The sequence below is a fragment of the Podarcis tiliguerta genome (genome assembly GCF_965153285.1).
Source record: "Podarcis tiliguerta genome assembly, chromosome: 17".
Taxonomy (NCBI): domain Eukaryota; kingdom Metazoa; phylum Chordata; class Lepidosauria; order Squamata; family Lacertidae; genus Podarcis; species Podarcis tiliguerta.
In genome coordinates, this window is record NC_139550.1 from 6,236,418 (window position 1) to 6,256,182 (window position 19,765).

The following is a 19,765-nucleotide window of genomic DNA, read 5'->3' on the forward strand; positions in this document are numbered from 1 at the left end:
CTGGAAAATCGATGACTAATGCCTTCATTCAAGGGTCCTTCAGCCCATGTCATTTCTCCAGGGATTGCATAATTTGCTCAATCACACACACACACACGCACACGTACATTTGGCTGAGTGTGACTGGCCCATTGAGCTTCCCGGCTAAGTGGAAATTTGAACTCTAGTCTCCCAAGGTCCTTGTCCAGCTCTCTAACAACTACACCACACTGCCTCAGACTGTTGCATTTTATTAATTTCTGTTTTGTACAGAAACCAGCTGCTCTGAAGGACTTCAACAACTAGTTTAAGGTTGCAGAGAGGATGATGATGATTTGGAGTGGATGTTTAGAGCATAGTGAGGTGAAATCTGGGTCTGCATGAATACCGACAACTTTCCCTGCCCTCGTTTCTCCACTTCATCCCAGCTTGAATTACACATCTGATTTCCACCAGGGCAGTTCAGGGTGAAGAACCATAGAAAAAGGATAGTGTGAGATGCTCTTAATTTTAAATCTAACAGAGAACGACCCCTGCTGGCAGCGTAATAATTATTTCCATGCAGAATAGTAAAAAAAAACAACCATGCCTGTTGCTTTTGCCATCATCTGAACCTCTAGAAGGCTCAGCCAATAATAATAATAATAATAATAATAATAATAATAATAATATTTTTATTAGGTACTTCCCCCCATGTGAGTTACATAAACAAGGATAAAACAGCCCAATATACACAAATAATATGTACAAGATGAGATACTGCTCTACTGTACTCCTCTAAAATCAAGATCCAAAGGTGTGAATTTGAATGTTTTGCTTGGCCCCTAAGAGCAGCTCGTGATGGTGAAATAAATATGTTTATTACCCTGGGGAGAGAACTCCATAAATGGGGTGGGGGGGGCACCACTGAAAAGGCCCATTCTTGTGTCACCAATCTCTGCTCCTTGGAGGCAAGCACACACAATAGGCCTGAAGTGAAAACAAAGGTATTGGATTCATCAGAGCCTCCTTTCCCCTTCATCAAGGGAAGTAATAGTGCCACTGTATTCTGCTCTGGTCAGACCTCACCTGGAGTACTGTGTCCAGTTCTGTGTCCACAGTTCAAGAAGGACACTGACAAACTGGAACGTGTCCAGAGGAGGGCAACCAAAATGGTCAAAGGCCTGGAAACGATGCCTTATGAGGAACGGCTAAGGGAGCTGGGCATGTTTAGCCTGGAGAAGAGGAGGTTAAGGGGTGATATGATAGCCATGCTCAAATATATAAAAGGATGTCACATAGAGGAGGGAGAAAGGTTGTTTTCTGCTGCTCCAGAGAAGCGGACACGGAGCAATGGATCCAAACTACAAGAAAGAAGATTCCACCTAAACATTAGGAAGAACTTCCTGACAGTAAGAGCTGTTCGACAGTGGAATTTGCTGCCAAGGAGTGTGGTGGAGTCTCCTTCTTTGGAGGTCTTTAAGCAGAGGCTTGACAACCATATGTCAGGAGTGCTCTGATGGTGTTTCCTGCTTGGCAGGGGGTTGGGCTCGATGGCCCTTGTGGTCTCTTCCAACTCTATGATTCTATGATCTTCTCCTCTGGTGGGGGTTGATGTGCCCGCCATCCTGCCTGACAAGTGCAAGTGCGTGGACAAATTACCCCATTGCCTCTCCTCTGAAAGGCAACAGCACAGAGAAGTGTCCCGAAAATAAAACAATTCCCACAACAGAGCAGGATGCATCTGACAGAACCCTCTTTGAAAGTTTATGCTGTAATAAACGCTCGTCTGCGAGTGCCCCGGCTGCAAGACTCTGCAGTTTCTGCCGTGTTTAGAAAGACGTTGCTTTTTTGTGTGTTTGCAGAGTGAACACACTTTCACCCAGTCACAATTCATGGGTTTCTTCATTTGTTTTGCCCCACCCCACCCCACCCCACCCAGTAAGAAGCTTTCACTTCCTGTCCAGGGAGGGGAAAAGAGGTTTGAGGAACTAGGAAATGGGTGTCCTCCATTAATTAAAAGTCCATGCAGCTAAGACATGGAAAAAAAATAGTGTGACATCCATTGGAAATACTCAATGAAGCTTCATTCTTCTTTTTCTTTGCAAACACCTGTTCTTCATTCTTCTTCACCACCACCACTGATATTTAAAAGGTGCTCTTGAAGCCAGAAGAGCAGGGCAAAAGTCTTTTTTTTTAAAAAAAAAAAAAAAAAAGAGCAAGCACACACACATACACACTTTTTATTAAATCTTCTGTTTTGCAATTTAAAATACTCATTTTACATCCTTAAGATATTAATGACTTCCCTTCTTCTTTCCCTGGTTCATTTTACATATCACAAATCCCTGCATATTTGACAAAAACTATATACCATTGTTCTGTATGTTAACATAACATAGAGCAAGCGCTCTTTGATCCGATGTGATTTAAATATTTGCATTTTGCTTTTACAACTACAAATGTTCAGCTGAAAGCGGCTCACAATAATCCGTGGTTGACATCCATTTGTCTCGGGAGACAGTGGAAGAGTGCACCTTTTTGGGTGAAGTTAAACTGCCAGACATCTACAGCGCCTGCTGTGGCTGTAGAGTCAGATATGGGGGAAACATGTTTTGTCGCAGCTGGGGTTGCGCTGCTACAGACAAACCAGTGTGGTTATTCCTCCTCTGGTCACTGTTATGGATGCACAACTTGACTGCCCATCTCCAATGCTTGGAGTTTGTTTCCCCTTTCTTACACACACACACACACACACACACACACTCCCCTGGATTTTCCTCCTCTCCTTTGTGGGTCCTATTGTTAGATATTTGTGAAGGAAATAAGCAGCTATCTTCTCTTTAAAAGACATCTGAAGGCAGCCCTGTTTAGGGAAGTTTTTAATATTTAATGCTGTACTGTTTTTAACACTTGATTGGAAGCCACTCAGAGTGGCTGGGGAAACTCAGCCAGATGGGCGGGGTATAAACAATAAATTATCATCATCATCATTATTATTATTATCATTATTAATATTATTATTATTATTTCCTCCTGCATCTTTTATAATAATCTTTTATGTAATCTCCATTATACCCAAAATTCACCATTAAACAACAAGTGTTATTTCAACCCTACTAACGATTTCAACTGTTTCAATGGTTTTCAAGGTAAATTACAAGTTTTCCCCATTCCTTATTAAAATTTCGGTCTCCTAAAAGACGATTAATGCGATTCAGTGGAGTCACAGCAATTCAAAATGTTGTTTCCTCGGATTTAATAGGGCTTTTAATATTTCTAAGTAGACACGGCTTAGGGCTGCCCTTCATGCAAACCTAAAAAGTAATAAAAATCCCATGGGCACTCAAGAAGCATCGCTCCATCTTCTTATGGCTCGTAACGCTGCTACTACTTTTCCCATTCTTTGGTCGGTTCTGGTGAAAGGAAGGAAGATTGTCCCTAGCGGGCACCCATACGGAAGAGCGGTGCAGCGACGGGGAACGAAGCTTGTCCCTAGCGGCGACCCGTACACGGCACAAGGCAACCATGAGGAAGGAGGTTTGTCCCTAGCGGGCACCCGTACAAGAGAGCGGTGCAGCGACGGGGAACGAAGCTTGTCCCTAGCGGCGACCCGTACACGGCACAAGGCAACCATGAGGAAGGAGGTTTGTCCCTAGCGGGCACCCGTACAGGAGAGCGGTGCAGCGACGGGGAACGAAGCTTGGCCCTAGCGGCGACCCGAAGAGCCGACTCGTAACGCTGCGACTACTTTTCCCGTTCTTTTGTCGGTTCTGGTGAAAGGAAGGAAGATTGTCCCTAGTGGGCACCCATACGGGAGAGCGGTGCAGCGACGGGGAACGAAGCTTCGCCCTAGCGGCGACCCGAAGAGAGCACTAGGCAACCGTGGGGAAGGAGGTTTGTCCCTAGCGGGGACCCGTACAGGAAGTCGGCGCAGCCGCGGTGGGCGGGAACAGGAAGGCCCTTTCCGGGGCGAGTTCTAGCCGGCGGCCTTTCGCTCCAGCCGAGCAGCGAGGGGAGACGCTCGCCCAGCCGACGCCTGAGGGACGCTGTGGTGCGGGAGGCCATGTTCCGCATCGAGGGCCTGGGGCCCAAGCTGGACCCGGAGGAGCTGAAGCGGAAGATGCGCGAGGACGTCCTCTCCTCCGTGCGCACCTTCCTCATCTACGTGGTCGCGCTGCGCATCAGTGAGTGGCGGGCGGGCGAGGGGGGAGAGGCCTTGGGGTCCGGCCGGCTCGGGCGTCGGGACAAGCGAGGGCAGGCGGAGGCAGGGCCGGCCCAAGAAGGGTTGGCGCCTGCCAAAGCCTGCAGCAGCCGGCCCTGGTTTGTCTAGGGAGGGAGTTCCAAAGAGCAGCCCAGCCAAGGCCTTTATATCATCTCATTTTCCACACACACAAGGAGTCACAACTGGGTGCAGCTACCCACAGAGTCTAGGGCTTGCCGATCAGAAGGTCGGCGGTTCGAATCCCTGCGACGGGGTGAGCTCCCGTTGCTCAGTCCCTGCTCCTGCCAACCTAGCAGTTCGAAAGCACATCAAGTGCAAGTAGATAAATAGGTACCACTCCGGCGGGAAGGTAAACGGCATTTCCATGCGCTGCTCTGGTTCGCCAGAAGTGGCTTAGTCATGCTGGCCACATGACCTGGAAGCTGTACGCAGGCTCCCTCGGCCAATAAAGCGAGATGAGCGCCGCAACCCCAGAGTCGGCCACGACTGGAGCTAATGGTCAGGGGTCCCTTTACCAACGGTGTGCTTCTGTTGATATCTGTGAATTGGAAAAATATGTACTTGAAACATTGCATGTTTTTTGGGGAGGGAGAGAGGCGGGGGTCAGATGTAGCTAAATGGAAAGGACATTTGATTATGTGTTATTATTATTATTATTTATTGAATTTCTATATCACCCTATACCCAGGGGTCTCAGGCGGTTCACAGAATAAAATCAATATATAAAACCACAAAATATATAATAAAAATAACCCAGTAACCCCCCCCAACCCCCCCCCACATTTTAAAAGGGCATCGGATGTAAATCAAATCAACCAAAGGCCTGGTTAAAGAGGAATGTTTTTGCCTGGTGCCTAAAGGTGTGTAATAAATTACGTGTTCCCCATAAATTTTCCCCATAAAGTGCTGGCATACAAATGACTAGCTCCACAGCAGTGCAAGTGGAACGTCTGTGCAACCTTCTGGATGCAAGAGGGAATGTTGCATGGTGTGAAAACCAAACCACTGCTGTTTTAAGAGAGCTCCCTTTATGACACACCACTTCTCAGAGACGCGATTTTCACTCCACCTTGTAGATCCAAGATGCGACTGAATGTAATTCATGTGGCAGATGCGGCTCCAAACTTCAAAATTCCCAAAGCTCAATTCTACAAAGAATTTTGGGAAATAGTAGGAATGAAAATCCCATTAGAGCCACACACACTTAGCTTTATTCCTTTTTCTTTCTGGGTCTCTGAAGCCAGACAGTGGGCAAGACATGATGAGAGCAGCCTTGTAGGCCAGAGATTCCCCACTAGAGTTGTAATTGCAGTGTTAAGATATGAAAATTCAAAACACGAAGTTATTTTTCATCAACTCATGGTAGGTAGGTACAAATAGCTCACTTGTTTTTGCTGGGACGCGAAATGGAGATTCCATCAATACAGCAGTGAGACAAGAGAGTTAGGCAGCTGTATGTTGCTTGAAATTAATATATAGATTGAGTTGGAGAAGGGAAGAGCAAATGTATTGAGAATATTAGAATAATAGATACATTTTCTAGGAATGAAAATGTAATTGGCTAGATTGAGTATTCGAGGAGAGATGCTCTAATAGGTATATAGGAATTCTTTATGGAATAACTGTATCAGAAGCAACCAGTGAATATTGGGAGATGCTCAAGTGTAGAACTAATGTATAGTTCAGAAGCTTCATTTGTTCTAGCATGTGGTTGACCATATTCTGTGCCAATGCACAGTTAACTTATGGAATTCACTGCTATGTGGTTATGACTACAAACCTAGGTGGCTTTAAAAATGGGTGTATGCTTCTTTCTTCAGCTCCATTCATTTTAAAGAAGCTGGAAAGCATATGAAAACAAAAGAACATCAAGGACGGGCTGAATGGAAGACCCAGGCGGACAGTGGTTGCTCTCCCATTGAATGGGCTGCAAAGAAGAGGCTCTGTATCCTGACAAATGCATCCAGACATTTCCTACTGAAATATTTGGGAAGATTGTAGAAGAGCCAAAGAGAGAAAGCCAATAACCGTTATTTACATGTGTCACTATGTGGTTTCTTTATGTTTGGTACAAATTTATTGTTCTTCAGAGATTATATCAACCGATTTGGGAAAATTGCTACCTGTAAACAGAGTTCTTTGGAGCAGAGCTTATCTCTGAGATGTTAACGATATGGTTATCTCCAGAGTATCTCATTGTATCCTGTGCAATCTCGGTGGTTAAATCTTGAATGGCTGAAATAAAACGTGGCATATGTTCTAACATGGCATTCTACAATTACAGTCATTGTAGAGAATTTTATTCCCTTTGCAAATGTCTTTTCACATATAATGCGAGGAGGATAGTAGAAGCTTAGTGTGACTAGGCAGGAATGAAGAACAGTGAGGATAATGTTCTAGGCTTTTCAGAATGCAAAGATTTGAAAACCAATTGATGCTAAGTAGTGCCAAAATTGGGTCTGACTACTCTTCCTCTTTGCTTAATGAATCAGGGTGACATTGGAAAGAAGGCAGCAGAAAATGGTGACAAGCAGATAAGTTCATCCCCCTCATAATTGGAGATTGGGATCCTGCAGTGAAGTTGACTGGCAGGTTGTTTCTGGGCAGACAAAAAGAAGCCATTTATATCAATATGAGGGCCATGAATGAGAGCTAGGCTTAGGCGTGACAGGGCTGAGAGCATTACTCCCCATACCACCATTGGGAGCAGCCATATCACAGTGGCTTCTATGCTATTGCTTGCAGCATATGGATGGGGCCTGAGATGGCTTTTTAAAAGGATTAGACAAATTCTTGGGAGATGGGTCAATTAGCAGCCAGAATACCTAAATGGAACATCCACAGTCAGGAGAGGCATACTTGAAAAGGGCACCTGGCTCTTGGGAGACAGTTCTCGTCTTGGTTCGATTCCACAAGGCAATCCTTGAAACTATTAACAGGCTGGCAATCTTATTAGTGAGTCTTTCTTTCCCCATTTCAAATAGTCAGCGATGCCAGATTTACTACAGTGGTACCTCGGGTTAAGTACTTAATTCGTTCCGGAGGTCCATTCTTAACCTGAAACTGTTCTTAACCTGAAGCACCACTTTAGCTAACGGGGCCTCCTGCTGCCGCCGTGCTGCCACAGCACGATTTCTGTTCTTATCCTGAAGCAAAGTTCTTAACCCGAGGTACTATTTCTGGGTTAGCAGAGTCTGTAACCTGAAGCGTATGTAACCTGAAGCGTATGTAACCTGAGGTACCACTGTATAAGTGAGTTAAAAATCAATGACATACCAGAGTGTCAATTGCTCTCCTTAACGGAGAAAAGAAATTGCTGCGTGTTTCAGTGTATGAAAGTAGCCACCAGGTGTCAGCAGCCGGTAGCTTTTTCTTTGCAAAAATCTAGCGCGGCTGTTTTTAAATAGCTATTTCAGCTGTTGGTCACGCAGATTAGTGTAGATTTCTTTGATCAGGAATGAATCCTCTCTTTTGAGGCGTTGGAAGGAGAGAAATCACAGATCTGCTAGAAAACTGCGCCTTGTAAGCAATCACTATTTTGGGAAGGAAAGCTATGCCTACGTTTCTCATGCAGACTAATGCTGATAATGAAAAATGTCTTCTCTTTAAGCATCTGAAGATGCTGTTTTGGCCCACAAGTGCTACCAGAATGACTGAATTTGCCTGAAAGTTTGTGGCAGTGTCACAGCACAATTCTATACTTACGTGGAAGTACGCTCCATGGAATTCAATGGGACTTATTCCTAGTTAAGTGTATGTAGGATTACATTAATTTTTTTTGCTGTCCTGCTCTTCTGCCTTGCTTAAATTATGGAAAATGAGGGGAAAGGTCACAATCCTTTTCTTATTTAAAGATTAAACAAAGACAACTGACAATGTACTGCCAGAAGTCAAGACAACAACAAATAGTCTTTCTTTGGGTTTACTTTCAAAGATACAAGTATTATAGTTCTACTGTTGAGATTTGTCTTTTATAGTAAATTGCAGTGAGAAGCCAGTGAGACAAGGAGAGGCTGCTCGGGTGCTGTGTTAGAACTACATCTGAGCGGCAGTACAAAGAGAGAGAAAATTAAGAGTGTAAAAAACAACAACCATGCTTTTATTGAGCATTTATTACATCATTCACTACATGCCCAGTATTAATCAGACACTCTAAGAAAAAGGTGTGCAAATTGCACCGTTAATCAATAAGAATATCAAAATGGTATCTTCTAGTCTTCAGCAAGTTAAGAAAGCAAATCACTATTCCATGGGTTTCTAGTCTGCTTGGCTCTGATTCCCTCAGGTAGTCAGATCACGTCATCCTAGAAGGAAGGGATGGAGAGGAAAAGACAGTTATTGGGTGAGATCATCTGGAGATACATTAAGACTACTAGCCTCCACCCAAAGGTTGTGCAGCAAAATCCACTTTGAAAGTTACTTTGGCCAAATTAGAGGGCCACATTGCTACGGAAATTGTAGAAAAGCAAGTACAGTGGTGCCCCGCAAGACGAATGCCTCGCAAGACGAAAAACTCGCTAGACGAAAGAGTTTTCCGTTTTTTGAGTCGTTCCACAAGACGAATTTCCCTATGGGCTTGCTTCGCAAGACGAAACGTCTTGCGAGTTCTTGCGAGTTTGTTTCCTTTTTCTTTAAGCCGCTAAGCCTTTAATAGCCGCTAATAGCCGTGCTAGCGGGACGCGGGTGGCGCTGTGGGTTAAAGCCTCAGTGCCTAGGGCTTGCCGATCGAAAGGTCGGCGGTTCGAATCCTCGCGGCGGGGTGCGCTCCCGCTGCTCGGTCCCAGCGCCTGCCAACCTAGCAGTTTGAAAGCACTCTCGGGTGCAAGTAGATAAATAGGGACTGCTTATTAGCGGGAAGGTAAACGGCGTTTCCGTGTGCGGCTCTGGCTCGCCAGAGCAGCGATGTCACGCTGGCCACGTGACCCGGGAGTGTCTTCGGACAGCGCTGGCCCTTGGCCTCTTGAGTGAGATGGGCGCACAACCCTAGAGTCTGTCAAGACTGGCCCGTACGGGCAGGGGTACCTTTACCTTTACCTTTAATAGCCGTGCTTCACAAGACGAAAAAACCGCAAGACGAAGAGACTCGCGGAACGGATTAATTTCGTCTTGCGAGGCACCACTGTACTACTATTCACTTCTCTTCCTAACCCATTTTCTGATTGCTTTCTCTCTCAGATTGTCTCCAGGCTGTCAGTATTTTGTGGTAGGGATTAACTCTGAGATTTTCTTTCAAGTGGATATGTTACGCTAGGGCCACATGACACTTTAATTGTGCAAACCAAAAGCATCTGCATGAATCTCCTGCAAAATACTGACATGCCTAGAGGCATACCTGGAAGATGGAAGTACTCAGTGCATGGCAAGAATCTTTGCTCTCGGAGAATACTACTTCCAGCAACATGATCCACTCTATTGTGGGAACAGTGCAAATAAGAAAACCGCTTTCCCTATCCTTCTGGATTTTGGAGCATTTACATTCTAAGAATAATCTCAATGCTCGCTTGCTGACTTGTTTTGAGCCTTATTAACCCCCTCCCATTTCATAGCCTTAAAAGGCTTTCAAAGCAGCTTGCAGTGCTGTGAAAACGCAGTAGTTGCAATAAAATCACATTTAAATGACAAAGTCTGTCGCCTGAAAGAACATGTCACCAAAAAACTCCCAACCTGTCAGCAATAAATTGGGGAAAACCTGTCTACATGTCCACATTTCACCATGTAAAAAGTAGCTCAATAATGAACACTCCTCTCTAGGAAGGAAGTTCCACAGATGGGAGGAGAATGGAGTGCAACCCACCCATTTACTTGACGGCCAAGAGGCAGAGACACTTTAAGCTGGGCTTCCTTAGCTGATCTTAAAGTACATAGGGGGGAAAAGCAGACTGAGAGGTCCCCTGAACCAGGTGTGATATGTCCTCAGGTGTGATGGTGCCAAACTTGTTGACACCATCTCACAACACACTTTATCCTGCAAGGGGCTTTGAAAATGGGATGATGAGCAAAATGGAATCCCTCTATGATTCCTCTTTTTTAAATAAATAAATATTTATTTGGTTTTTCAGATTAAAGTTTTTCAATCGCATATTCAACATACAACATAAAAACAAGGTTCCAAAGAATCTCCTGGACTTCCCTCCTTCCTTTTGTGGGTCCTATTGTAAATCATTTCCTCCTGCATCTTTCATAATAATCCAAATATTTTACATCTGCATTATGTCCCAAACTCCCATTAAACTACAAGTGTTATTCCAGGGACGTCCAACTCCCAAGAGACTGATCTACTCCCAGAAAAAACAAATGGCAGTGATCTACCAGTTGTTGTTTTTTTTAGGGGGGAGGAGTTTAGAGTTGTCAAGCTTTTTTTAGCGGTTCAGGTCAAAGTTCAGCTTTTTTTAGGGGGGGCAGGCCAACGTTGTTAAGCTTTTTTGAGGCATAATCCATCAACTTAATCTGCCATTCTTTTCTGGTCGGGACTTTATCTTTCCATAACTAGGCCAATAATCCCTCTACAATTCCTTTTACCTGTTGTCAGTAACTACACTAAGTTGCTTAAAAATGAAACCTTTGTCTTAACCCCCCAGTCCTGGGGAAAAACCCCTTAAATACATTGGAATGAAGCATGATAGTAGACCATGGAGGTGAGCTTAGAATTCTAAGCAGGTGAGAGAGGGACAGATCTCCCAGTCTACTTTGTTTGCTGGCTGCTGAGGAAAGGAAACTCATCCATGTGCTCTACTCTATTCCACTAGCTTGTTTGGGAAAAGGCTTTTCCCAAACTGGCTTGCTAACTAGTATTTACCATATTTTTCGCCCTATAAGGTGCACTGGCCCATAGGACGCACCTCCTTTTTTGGGGGGCGGGGAATGAATAAAAAAAAATTATTCCCCCCCCCAGCCCACAGAACAGGCTGCTGCCCGCAAGCCTTGCGAGCCCGCGGGAGTTCCCGCCGGGCGCACAAGGCTTGCGGACACCTGCCCGAAGCACGGGGTGTCCTCCGGAGGATGCTTCGTGCTGCAGGCTGCCGCCCCAAGCCTTGCGCGCCCGGCGGGAACTCCCGCTGGGCTCGCAAGGCTTGTGGATAGCTTCCTGAAGCATGGAGAGCGAGAGGGGTTGGTGTGCACCGACGCCTCTCGCTCTCCAGGCTTCAGCGAAAGCCTGCATTCACCCCATAGGACGCACACACATTTCCCCTTCATTTTTGGAGGGGAAAAAGTGCGTCCTATAGGGCGAAAAATACGGTACATGCTAGTTGGTGAGGAGGGATTTCCCACGTTTGGACAGAAAACTGGCTGCCAGCCTCTTAGTGCACTATTATGAAGGCTTATTTTTAAGGCTGTTCTAGAAGTTCCTTGGTATTCATGCCTCTGCCTTTCTCTCCTTGAGTTGAAATTAACATTGTAAGCTCCTCCGGGCAGGAACCTTTTCATTAAGAACATCATGTAAACCATTTACAAATCAGTGCTGACTATGACCCAAGCTGGACCTACACAATGTCTCAAAATGGCACTCCTAGACTCAAAGAGGGTTAGTAGCATCAACATTACCTTGCTACTTCATGTCATCCGATGCCGGGAAATTACCCCTCTTATTTTTGCTTTGCTCTAGGACTTTAATATTCCCCTCTGCCTGTGTTTCTCCCACCATGTTTGTAGCATGGCACTGGTAAATGCCCTCGTCTTCTTTTGTCAGTGGGTTAATCTGGAAGGGAAACAGACACACAAAGAAGAAAAGGTGAACTGTAGCAACCAAAAGGGTTCCTATCTGTACAATTCATATATTCAGACTTCACGGCAGCTGCCACAAGGGAAGACTGGTGGTTTTTTTCCCAGGGATATTCTGCAACACTGATGCAATAACAATGGATTTATACCGGATAGTCCACACATCATCCTGCTCTATTTGTTGTTCAGCAATGCTGCTCCACAACAACAACAACAACAACAACAATTTTTTATTTATACCCCACCCATCTGGCTGAGTTTCCCCAGCCACTCTGGGCGGCTTCCAATCAAGTGTTAAAAACAATAAAGCATTAAATATTAAAAACTTCCCTAAAGAGGGCTGCCTTCAGAAGTCTTTTAAAGAGAAGATAGCTGCTTATTTCCTTCACATCTGAAGGGAGGGCGTTCCACAGGGCAGGCGCCACTACCGAGAAGGTCCTCTGGTTCCCTGTAACCTCGCTTCTCGCAACGAGGGAACCTACTGCTGTACGGAGGGGCACTCTTGAATTATATAGTGCAATGGGAACTTACCAAAACCCAGCCTGTGCTCTCATGTTTTGAAGGACCACCTCGGACCTGCACTGCCATGTTGACTCTGTCTCCAGGAAGTTCTTCTAAGAGCTTCACTCCCTTTGGGGACTCCGTGACCTGCAGAGTTATAGCAAGGTGAAAACACAGTAGACACAGGCTTTAAGCCCAGATCCAATTGTGAACCCCACCCTCCATGAAACTAAGCTTTCCCGGACATTTCCTGGGCCATAAAATTGGATGCTGTTTTTGCATTTGATGTTAGAATTCCTGCTCCATGATTGCAGTCATGGGATTGTTGTCTATCACATGACGGTGTATGTTTTGACTCCACAGAGTGGGAAGTGACGGAGACAAGATGTTTGTGTTACTGTGTTCTGTGAAGTGGGACTATTGTCCTTTGTCTGTCCTTTATCCTTTTTCTCTTTGCTGTCTGATGCCAGAGAGAGAGGGAGCCATGTTGCAGTGCTCCGTGTGTGTTGATATGTAAATAAAGTAGATTAGCCAAAATGCTGAGTTGCTGAGGTCTGTCACGCAAGCTGTGAAGACTCTGCGGATCCCTAATTGTGCCGATGTCTGTTGGCATCGGTTGTTGTGATGTTTGGGCTAAAGAAAGCTTTTGAAGCTCCCGAACGATTGACCAGGAGGGAGAGAACATGCCAGTTGGGCATGTGTCTCTACCAGGGTTCTACTCAAGTATAGGGTTGAACTCCTGACATTTGAATCCCCTGGTTCCTAATGCTAGTATTGTAAGCAACCTTAAGTGGTGCAGTTATACCACTTCAAGCTTGGTCAGTAGAGCAGGAGACTTAATCTCAGGGTTATGGGTTTGAGCCCCACGTTGGCTAAAAGATTCCTGCTTTGCAGGTGGTTGGAGCAGATGGTCCTTGTGGTTCCACCTCTACAATTCTATGATTCTAAATTTGATGTAAACATCTAGGCCATCTGAACTTCTTGGTTATGAGAACAGCCTTCCTTAAGCTAGTCCCCTCCAGAAGTTTTGGTAGAGGCTGATGGGAGATGTAGTTCAAAATACCTGGAGGGCACCAAGTTGGGGGAAGTCAGTTGTAGGAAAAGCAAGATCTGGAGAGGACAACAGCCTATATACCAGTTTCCAGATCACTGGCTCTACCTGAAAGTGAAGCTTCATCTTCTATAATAAATTGATTTTACAAATAACAATATAACCATCCACATCCACATTTAAAGATTCCTCCGAATCTCTAGACTTCCCCCCTCCCCCTCCATGAGTCCTAACCTTTTCTGCTGCATCTTCTTCAATAGTCCATATTTTATAGAACTCCGTTATCTCCACAGTAATTGCTACATTACAAGTGTTATTGCAATCCTGCTAATGTTTTCATCTGCTTACAGTGGTCTCCAATATGAATTACAAATTTTCCCCATTCTTTGTTAAAGTTTTGGTCTTGGTTCCTGAGCTTTCCGGTCAGTTTTGCCATTTCGGCATAGTCCAACAGTTTAATTTGCCATTTTTCTTTGGTAGGGACTTTATCTTCTTTCCATCTCTGGGCTATTAACATCTGTGTGGCTGTTTTTGCATACACGAAAAGTCTTTTCCTTTCCCTTGGAACATCATCACCTACAATTCCTAATAAAAAAGCCTCCGTTTTTTAAAAAAAAGTTAATTTGAACATTTTTTTCAACTCATTATATATCATTTCCCAAAATGACAGAAGCTTCAGCATCGAACATAAGAAACAAGGCTGGCTCAGCTCTAGATCTGTACCCCATAAAACACTTGGCATCTTTCACATACCTTCTTCCAGGTGATGATGGGTGTTGGGACTGCTTTCACTTCACAAGACAGGTAGACTTGGGCTCCAGTTACATTGTGAATCCTCTTTGGGGGTACAACAATAGCGGGAGCTGGAAGAGCAGGGAGAAAGTACATGCATTTCAGAATGGCAGTTTAGTGGGCTTGTCATATACATTGTCCTTTGGCATAATGAGTTCTGTATAGAACGGGAAGCTAGCAAAAAATTGATTGGCTACACTTTTTGTTGTGCTTAAAAGGTAAAGGGACCCCTCACCATTAGGTCCAGTCGTGGCCGACTCTGGGGTTGCGGCGCTCATCTCGCTTTATTGGCCAAGGGAGTCGGCGTACAGCTTCCGGGTCATGTGGCCAGCATGACTAAGCCGCTTCTGGCGAACCAGAGCAACGCACAGAAATGCCGTTTACCTTCCCGTTGGAGCGGCACCTATTTATCTACTTGCGCTTTGACGTGCTTTCAAACTGCTAGGTTGGCAGGAGCAGGGACCGAGCAACAGGATCTCACCCCGTTGCGAGGATTCGAATTGCCTTCTGATCGGCAAGTCCTAGGCTCTGTGGTTTAACCCACAGCACCACCTGTGCTAATTCTTTGTGTTAAGACAGGGCAAACAAAATGCATCCATTGGCTTTAGGACTGTGTTTAGTTTGCTGCCCTGTAAAGAAAATATCTGTCCAGCAATTTATAGCACGCCACATTTACAAAATCTGAATGCCATAAACTGCTACTTTTATTTCATTTTGTTCATCATCCAAGCCCTCACGGTTGTGGAACTGCCTTTGACAACAGAAAGGAAGCATCAAGAAAAGGCTCCGATTATCCAGCACGTGGAGCTGTCTCCCTTTCTCATAGATTCAAACTGTGTTTCCTCATACTGGACCCAGACTGCTTCTGCATAGCTTTCTTCCTGCCGCTATTGAACTGTTTGCAAATTGATTTCAGACCCTGAAAAAAAAACTATTTAAAATAAAAATAAAAATGTAAATCGAGCATGAAGAGAGGGTTCATCAATTAATATTCGGGACAACCAGAACAATGATGGGAAAAGTAAAACTTTAGCTCGATTTTTCTTCACGGCTGCAAGAATATTAATTTCTAGGTATTGGAAATATTTGGAGGGGCTCTCTATAAAGGCATGGTATGAAAAGTTGTCATTTCTAGCAGTTTCTGAGCAGCTAACCACTAAAGTGCGACAATTTAGGGGACAAATTTAAAAAGGCAAATTTTACGCCATTAGTGTAATGAGGTTGGCTTGAGATTCAGGAAAACACCTTCGCCCAACTCCTCCTCCTCTTCTTGTAAGGCCTTGAGGAGACCATAAGCACCTGTTCCCTCAGTTAGACTAACCACAGTTTGTCTTTATGTCGTGACTGGACCAATTTGTGTTAGATTCAAGTATAGCTTATTAAAGCAAGCCAAGATCAAGTTACGGTTTCTAATCCTGGCTTGTTTCAGCAGACCATCATTTTGAGCGTCTGCGCATGCGCAAACGGTGAAACCTGGAAGTAACACTCTCCTTTACTTCCAGGTCGCCACGGAGCGCAACCCGAAAATGCTTATCCCAAAGCGACTTCAACCTGAGGTATGACTGTAGCACTCACAATCTGAAGCCAATAAAATTGTGGCCTTTTTTAGCCTATTAACCTAAAATACTGGTGTCAAGTGTCTTTATTCAACCTCCGGGGGGGGGGGGGGCTTGCCACACAATGCGAAACTTATGGTTTAGCGTTGCATTTGAATTGGGCTAGTGGGTTGCAAGTATTCTGCGGTTGCAGCCAGTTGCGATGTTCTTGGGTGTCACTGAGCAGAAGAGCTTTCATCGCTGGAAGAAAAAATGTCGCAATGTCTGTGGACCAACAAAGAGCTTTTCATTGAGTTGAAACTGGTTTGAGAGTGGGGGATCACTGTCTGTGAAGCACACACAAATGTATTTTGTGTCGTGGTTGCTTTTGATCAAGGAGGTTTTGTGATACAACGGCAAAACCTTATTAACCAGAAGTAAGAAGGGGCTGAGCGTGCCTCGCATACCATCAGAAGCGAGTCCTCTTTCAACCTAGCTTCACTTCTATGAATATCTCTTGGGGGGGGGGCTGGGGGTGGCAGAGTTGCGTTTGTCTGCCAAGCCTGTGGCACAACAAAGGGAGCGCAACGGTTCAGGTGTCTTCATTTCCCTACATTTCCCCTCGTTTTATTTCACGCAGAGTGCTTTGTTGGCGGTATCTATGGCAACATTTCAGAACAACGGCAAACCTCTTTTGCGGGGACACCCTGGCGAAATTAAGCCAATTTTCTTCCGGCTTTGACAACGCCGAGGAAGACGCGGGCTCCCTGGATTCCCTCGGCATTAGCCCTTTCAGACGGCAATTATCTCAGGGGGAGACCTCGGAATCAAGTCTCTGGAAGCACAATGCCAACCCTGCTAGAGTTCCCATCTATACGGAGCTTAGCTCTCTGGAATCAACATGGCGGCACGTCTTCCATGGGGCTGCTGCCATCGCACTTGCCACCCGCCACAGATGCTGGGGGAATAGAGGACACGGCAGAGGATGCCTTAGGCTCAGGAAATAGGAAGGACACGGGGCTTCCTCCTTTGTTGGCACCTGTCCCTGGCTACACTGCTCTCGGGTGGGTAGGGGGAGGAAAGCAGGAGGCCATCTGTTAGGAGCTCTCCCATCTGTAAAATTACCATTGACAAATGAATATTTGTATTAATGCTACTTAACTGAGTCTGTAAGGAGATGAAGCGTCCCATACAGAATGCAGAGTAATTCCCTTTGGATCCCAGGATTAATACCTGCTGAGTCCCTTCTGTTCCAAGATTTTAGTGTGTGTGGTTTTTTTTTTTTTTTTGCAGTGTGTATGTGTCTAATGGCATAATTGTTCACACCTGCTTTGAGATGCGGTTGCCCCTCAGATGTAAATGTAACATTTTGTGTACATGTGTGAAAAACCTGCACCTGACGTAGAGAGGGCACAATGGGATCTTGTTTTATGGTTCTTCCACGGTTTAATTGTCGGCGGTTCATCGTGTAAGCCCTATCACTGCTCTTGGTTTGCTGAAAAGATCTGAAATATGCACCAAGGAGCACAATCCAAACCACCTGCAAAAATGCAAATGTCTGGGCTCTGTCTAATAATACAGTGGAACCTCGGTTTTCAAACGTAATCTGTTTCAGAAGACCGTTTGACTTCCGAAACGTTCGAAAACTGAGATGCAAAGGGTGGTCTGCCAATTCAATAGAGAAAATTGTGAAAAACAACAGATACACACAACAGAAGCTGTTTGACTTCCGAGGCACGTTTGAAAATGGAAGCCTTTACTTCTGGGTTTTTGGCATCCGAAAACTGAAACATTCTGCAACGGAGACGTCCGAAATCCGAGGTACCACTGTAGTAATAATAATAATTTATTTGTACCCCATCCATCTGACTGGGTTGCCCCAGCCATTCTGGTCAGCCTCCAGCACATATAAAAACATAATAAAACCTTAAACCTTAAAAAGCTTCCCCATACCGGGCTGCCTTCAGATGTTTGCTAAACATTATATAATTACTCATTCCACAGGGTGGGTGCCACTACCGAGAAAGCCCTTATAAACAGGTCTTCATTTGATTTGCTTATTTGCTTACTCTTGCATTGCCCAGTGCTTTCTGACTTTTGGAGAGAAAATTCTGGACCAGATGGGTTCAGAAAAGCATATTTATTTGTAGCTGTGGAGAGGGCAGCTTCATTCCCAGCTCTGCACACTTAACGCTTAATCCTTATGGACACGGGATGGGAAAAATCAATGACTGAGGTACAAAACAATGGGTGGACTTCTACAAGAATATTACAGTGCGTTTCTCTGCTTCTGAATGAAACTGTGGGCAAAATTTTTGCCATATCTTAATGCAAATGAATTGCCCAGAAATTGCCCTGGGAGTTGAATCTGGGCCACCACAGGCCACCAGTTTGGGACCTTTATACACCAGGAGAAAACATTCTTCTTTACCCAGGCTGTTGGCCATTATCTATAGCTTGCTAAAGCTGGTGTGTGTGTGTGCTGTTATTATGATTATTTTATTATTATGCTTCTTATTGTGTTATTATTAGGCTTCATAAAATGTGTTCTTAATGTTGTACACTGTCCTGGGGTCTTTTGATAAAGGGCAGTACAGTGGTACCTCAGGTTACATACGCTTCACGTTACAGATTCCACTAACCCAGAAATAGTACCTCAGGTTAAGAACTTTGCTTCAGGATGAGAACAGAAATCACATGGTGGCAGCGGGAAGCCCCATTAGCTAAAGTGGTACCTCAGGTTAAGAACAGTTTCAGGTTAAGAACGGACCTCCAGAATGAATTAAGTTCTTAACCCGAGGTACCACTGTATATAAATTGTATTAACAACAACAACCCTGATAATGTCCCTTGATTTCTTGGATGGAGAGAAGTTTGTATGTGTGCATGGGTGTAGCCAGGATTTGGGGGGGCGGGCAGGACACCCACCTGCCATCATCCTCTGCCTGGCTCTGTCTAGCAGATTCGGAATGAAAGGTCTTAACAACAGGCTTTTGTTGTTGTTGTTTTTTTACAAATTTATTTATTTATTTGGTTTTTCTAATTAAAAATTTACAGAGATCTATCAAACATAAATCATAAAAACAAGATTCCAAGGAATCTCCTGGACTTCTATCCTCCCCTTTGTGGGTCCTATTATTAATTATTTCTTCCCGCGTTGTTTATGATACTCCAAATCCTTGACCTCTTCCAGAATCAACCTTAAACTACAAGTGCTATTCCAATCCTACTAACAAATTTAACAGTTTACAATGGTCTTTAAGGTAAGTTATAAATTTTCCCCATTCCTTGTTACAATTTTGCTCTCCCTGATTTCTGATCCTTCCGGCCATCTTAGCCCTTTCAGCCTAGTCCATTAACTCCATCTGCCATTCTTCTCTGGCAGGGACTTTATCTTCTTTCCATCCGTCCGTGCAGCCGTGGTTGCATACATAAACAGTCTTTTCTGCTCCTTTGGGATTTTAGCACCAACAACAGTTGTTCTAAATTACTTTCTTTTGACTGCAAGTGCTCCAAAAAATCTGTCGAAATCTTTACTAGAATGCACCACAACATCATCCAAGTGACCTCAGTGAGCATTTCAATTTCAAACGCTTTCATTAATTATACTTTTAGTTAAGTATTTATATTTATTGACTTGATGGGGGGGGGGCAGCTCCTCCGCCCATCTATGCCCATGCATATGTGCCCAGAAATGTCAGAATCCTTAATGGCTCTGGTCATATTCACAAGTATGTGGTCTTCACAAAGTTGTCGAAAGGTTCCTTACTCCTAGTGGAGAAGTATACCTAGTGGACTAGGTCTCCAGTATATATTTGGGTTTTTTTATATAAACAAAAGGTTGGGGATGAGGTACAAGTGTTGGATTTTGGGAAGCCTTTCCACATAAAAGTGATGCGCTCTCTTTCTTCAAGCGTTCTGTTCCAGCCCTTTGTCTAAGCAACTTAGCTCGGCTTTTCTGTCTCAAACTGTATTGGCAACAAT

The 19,765-nt window shown here is 44.5% G+C and overlaps 2 protein-coding genes across 2 annotated transcripts in view; one reads left to right on the forward strand and one right to left on the reverse strand.

Annotated features, from left to right (window-relative positions):
• Positions 1 to 3,791: 3,791 nt before the first annotated feature.
• On the forward strand, positions 3,792 to 6,446 carry TOMM5 (translocase of outer mitochondrial membrane 5). Its single transcript, XM_083420919.1, has 2 exons — positions 3,792 to 4,145; positions 6,004 to 6,446. The coding sequence occupies exons 1-2, from the start codon at positions 4,025 to 4,027 to the stop codon at positions 6,036 to 6,038; spliced, it is 156 nt and encodes a 51-aa protein (XP_083277045.1). The 5' UTR covers positions 3,792 to 4,024; the 3' UTR covers positions 6,039 to 6,446.
• Positions 6,447 to 8,252: 1,806 nt separating this feature from the next.
• IGFBPL1 (insulin like growth factor binding protein like 1) overlaps positions 8,253 to 19,765 on the reverse strand; it is a 43,244-nt gene continuing 31,731 nt past the window's right edge. The window contains exons 2-5 of the mRNA XM_083420640.1: positions 14,208 to 14,317; positions 12,434 to 12,550; positions 11,726 to 11,879; positions 8,253 to 8,487 (exon numbers count right to left, since the gene is read on the reverse strand). Coding sequence (XP_083276766.1) covers positions 11,730 to 11,879; positions 12,434 to 12,550; positions 14,208 to 14,317 — 377 coding nt within the window. The 3' untranslated portion in view covers positions 8,253 to 8,487; positions 11,726 to 11,729. The remainder of the gene's footprint in view (positions 8,488 to 11,725; positions 11,880 to 12,433; positions 12,551 to 14,207; positions 14,318 to 19,765) is intronic.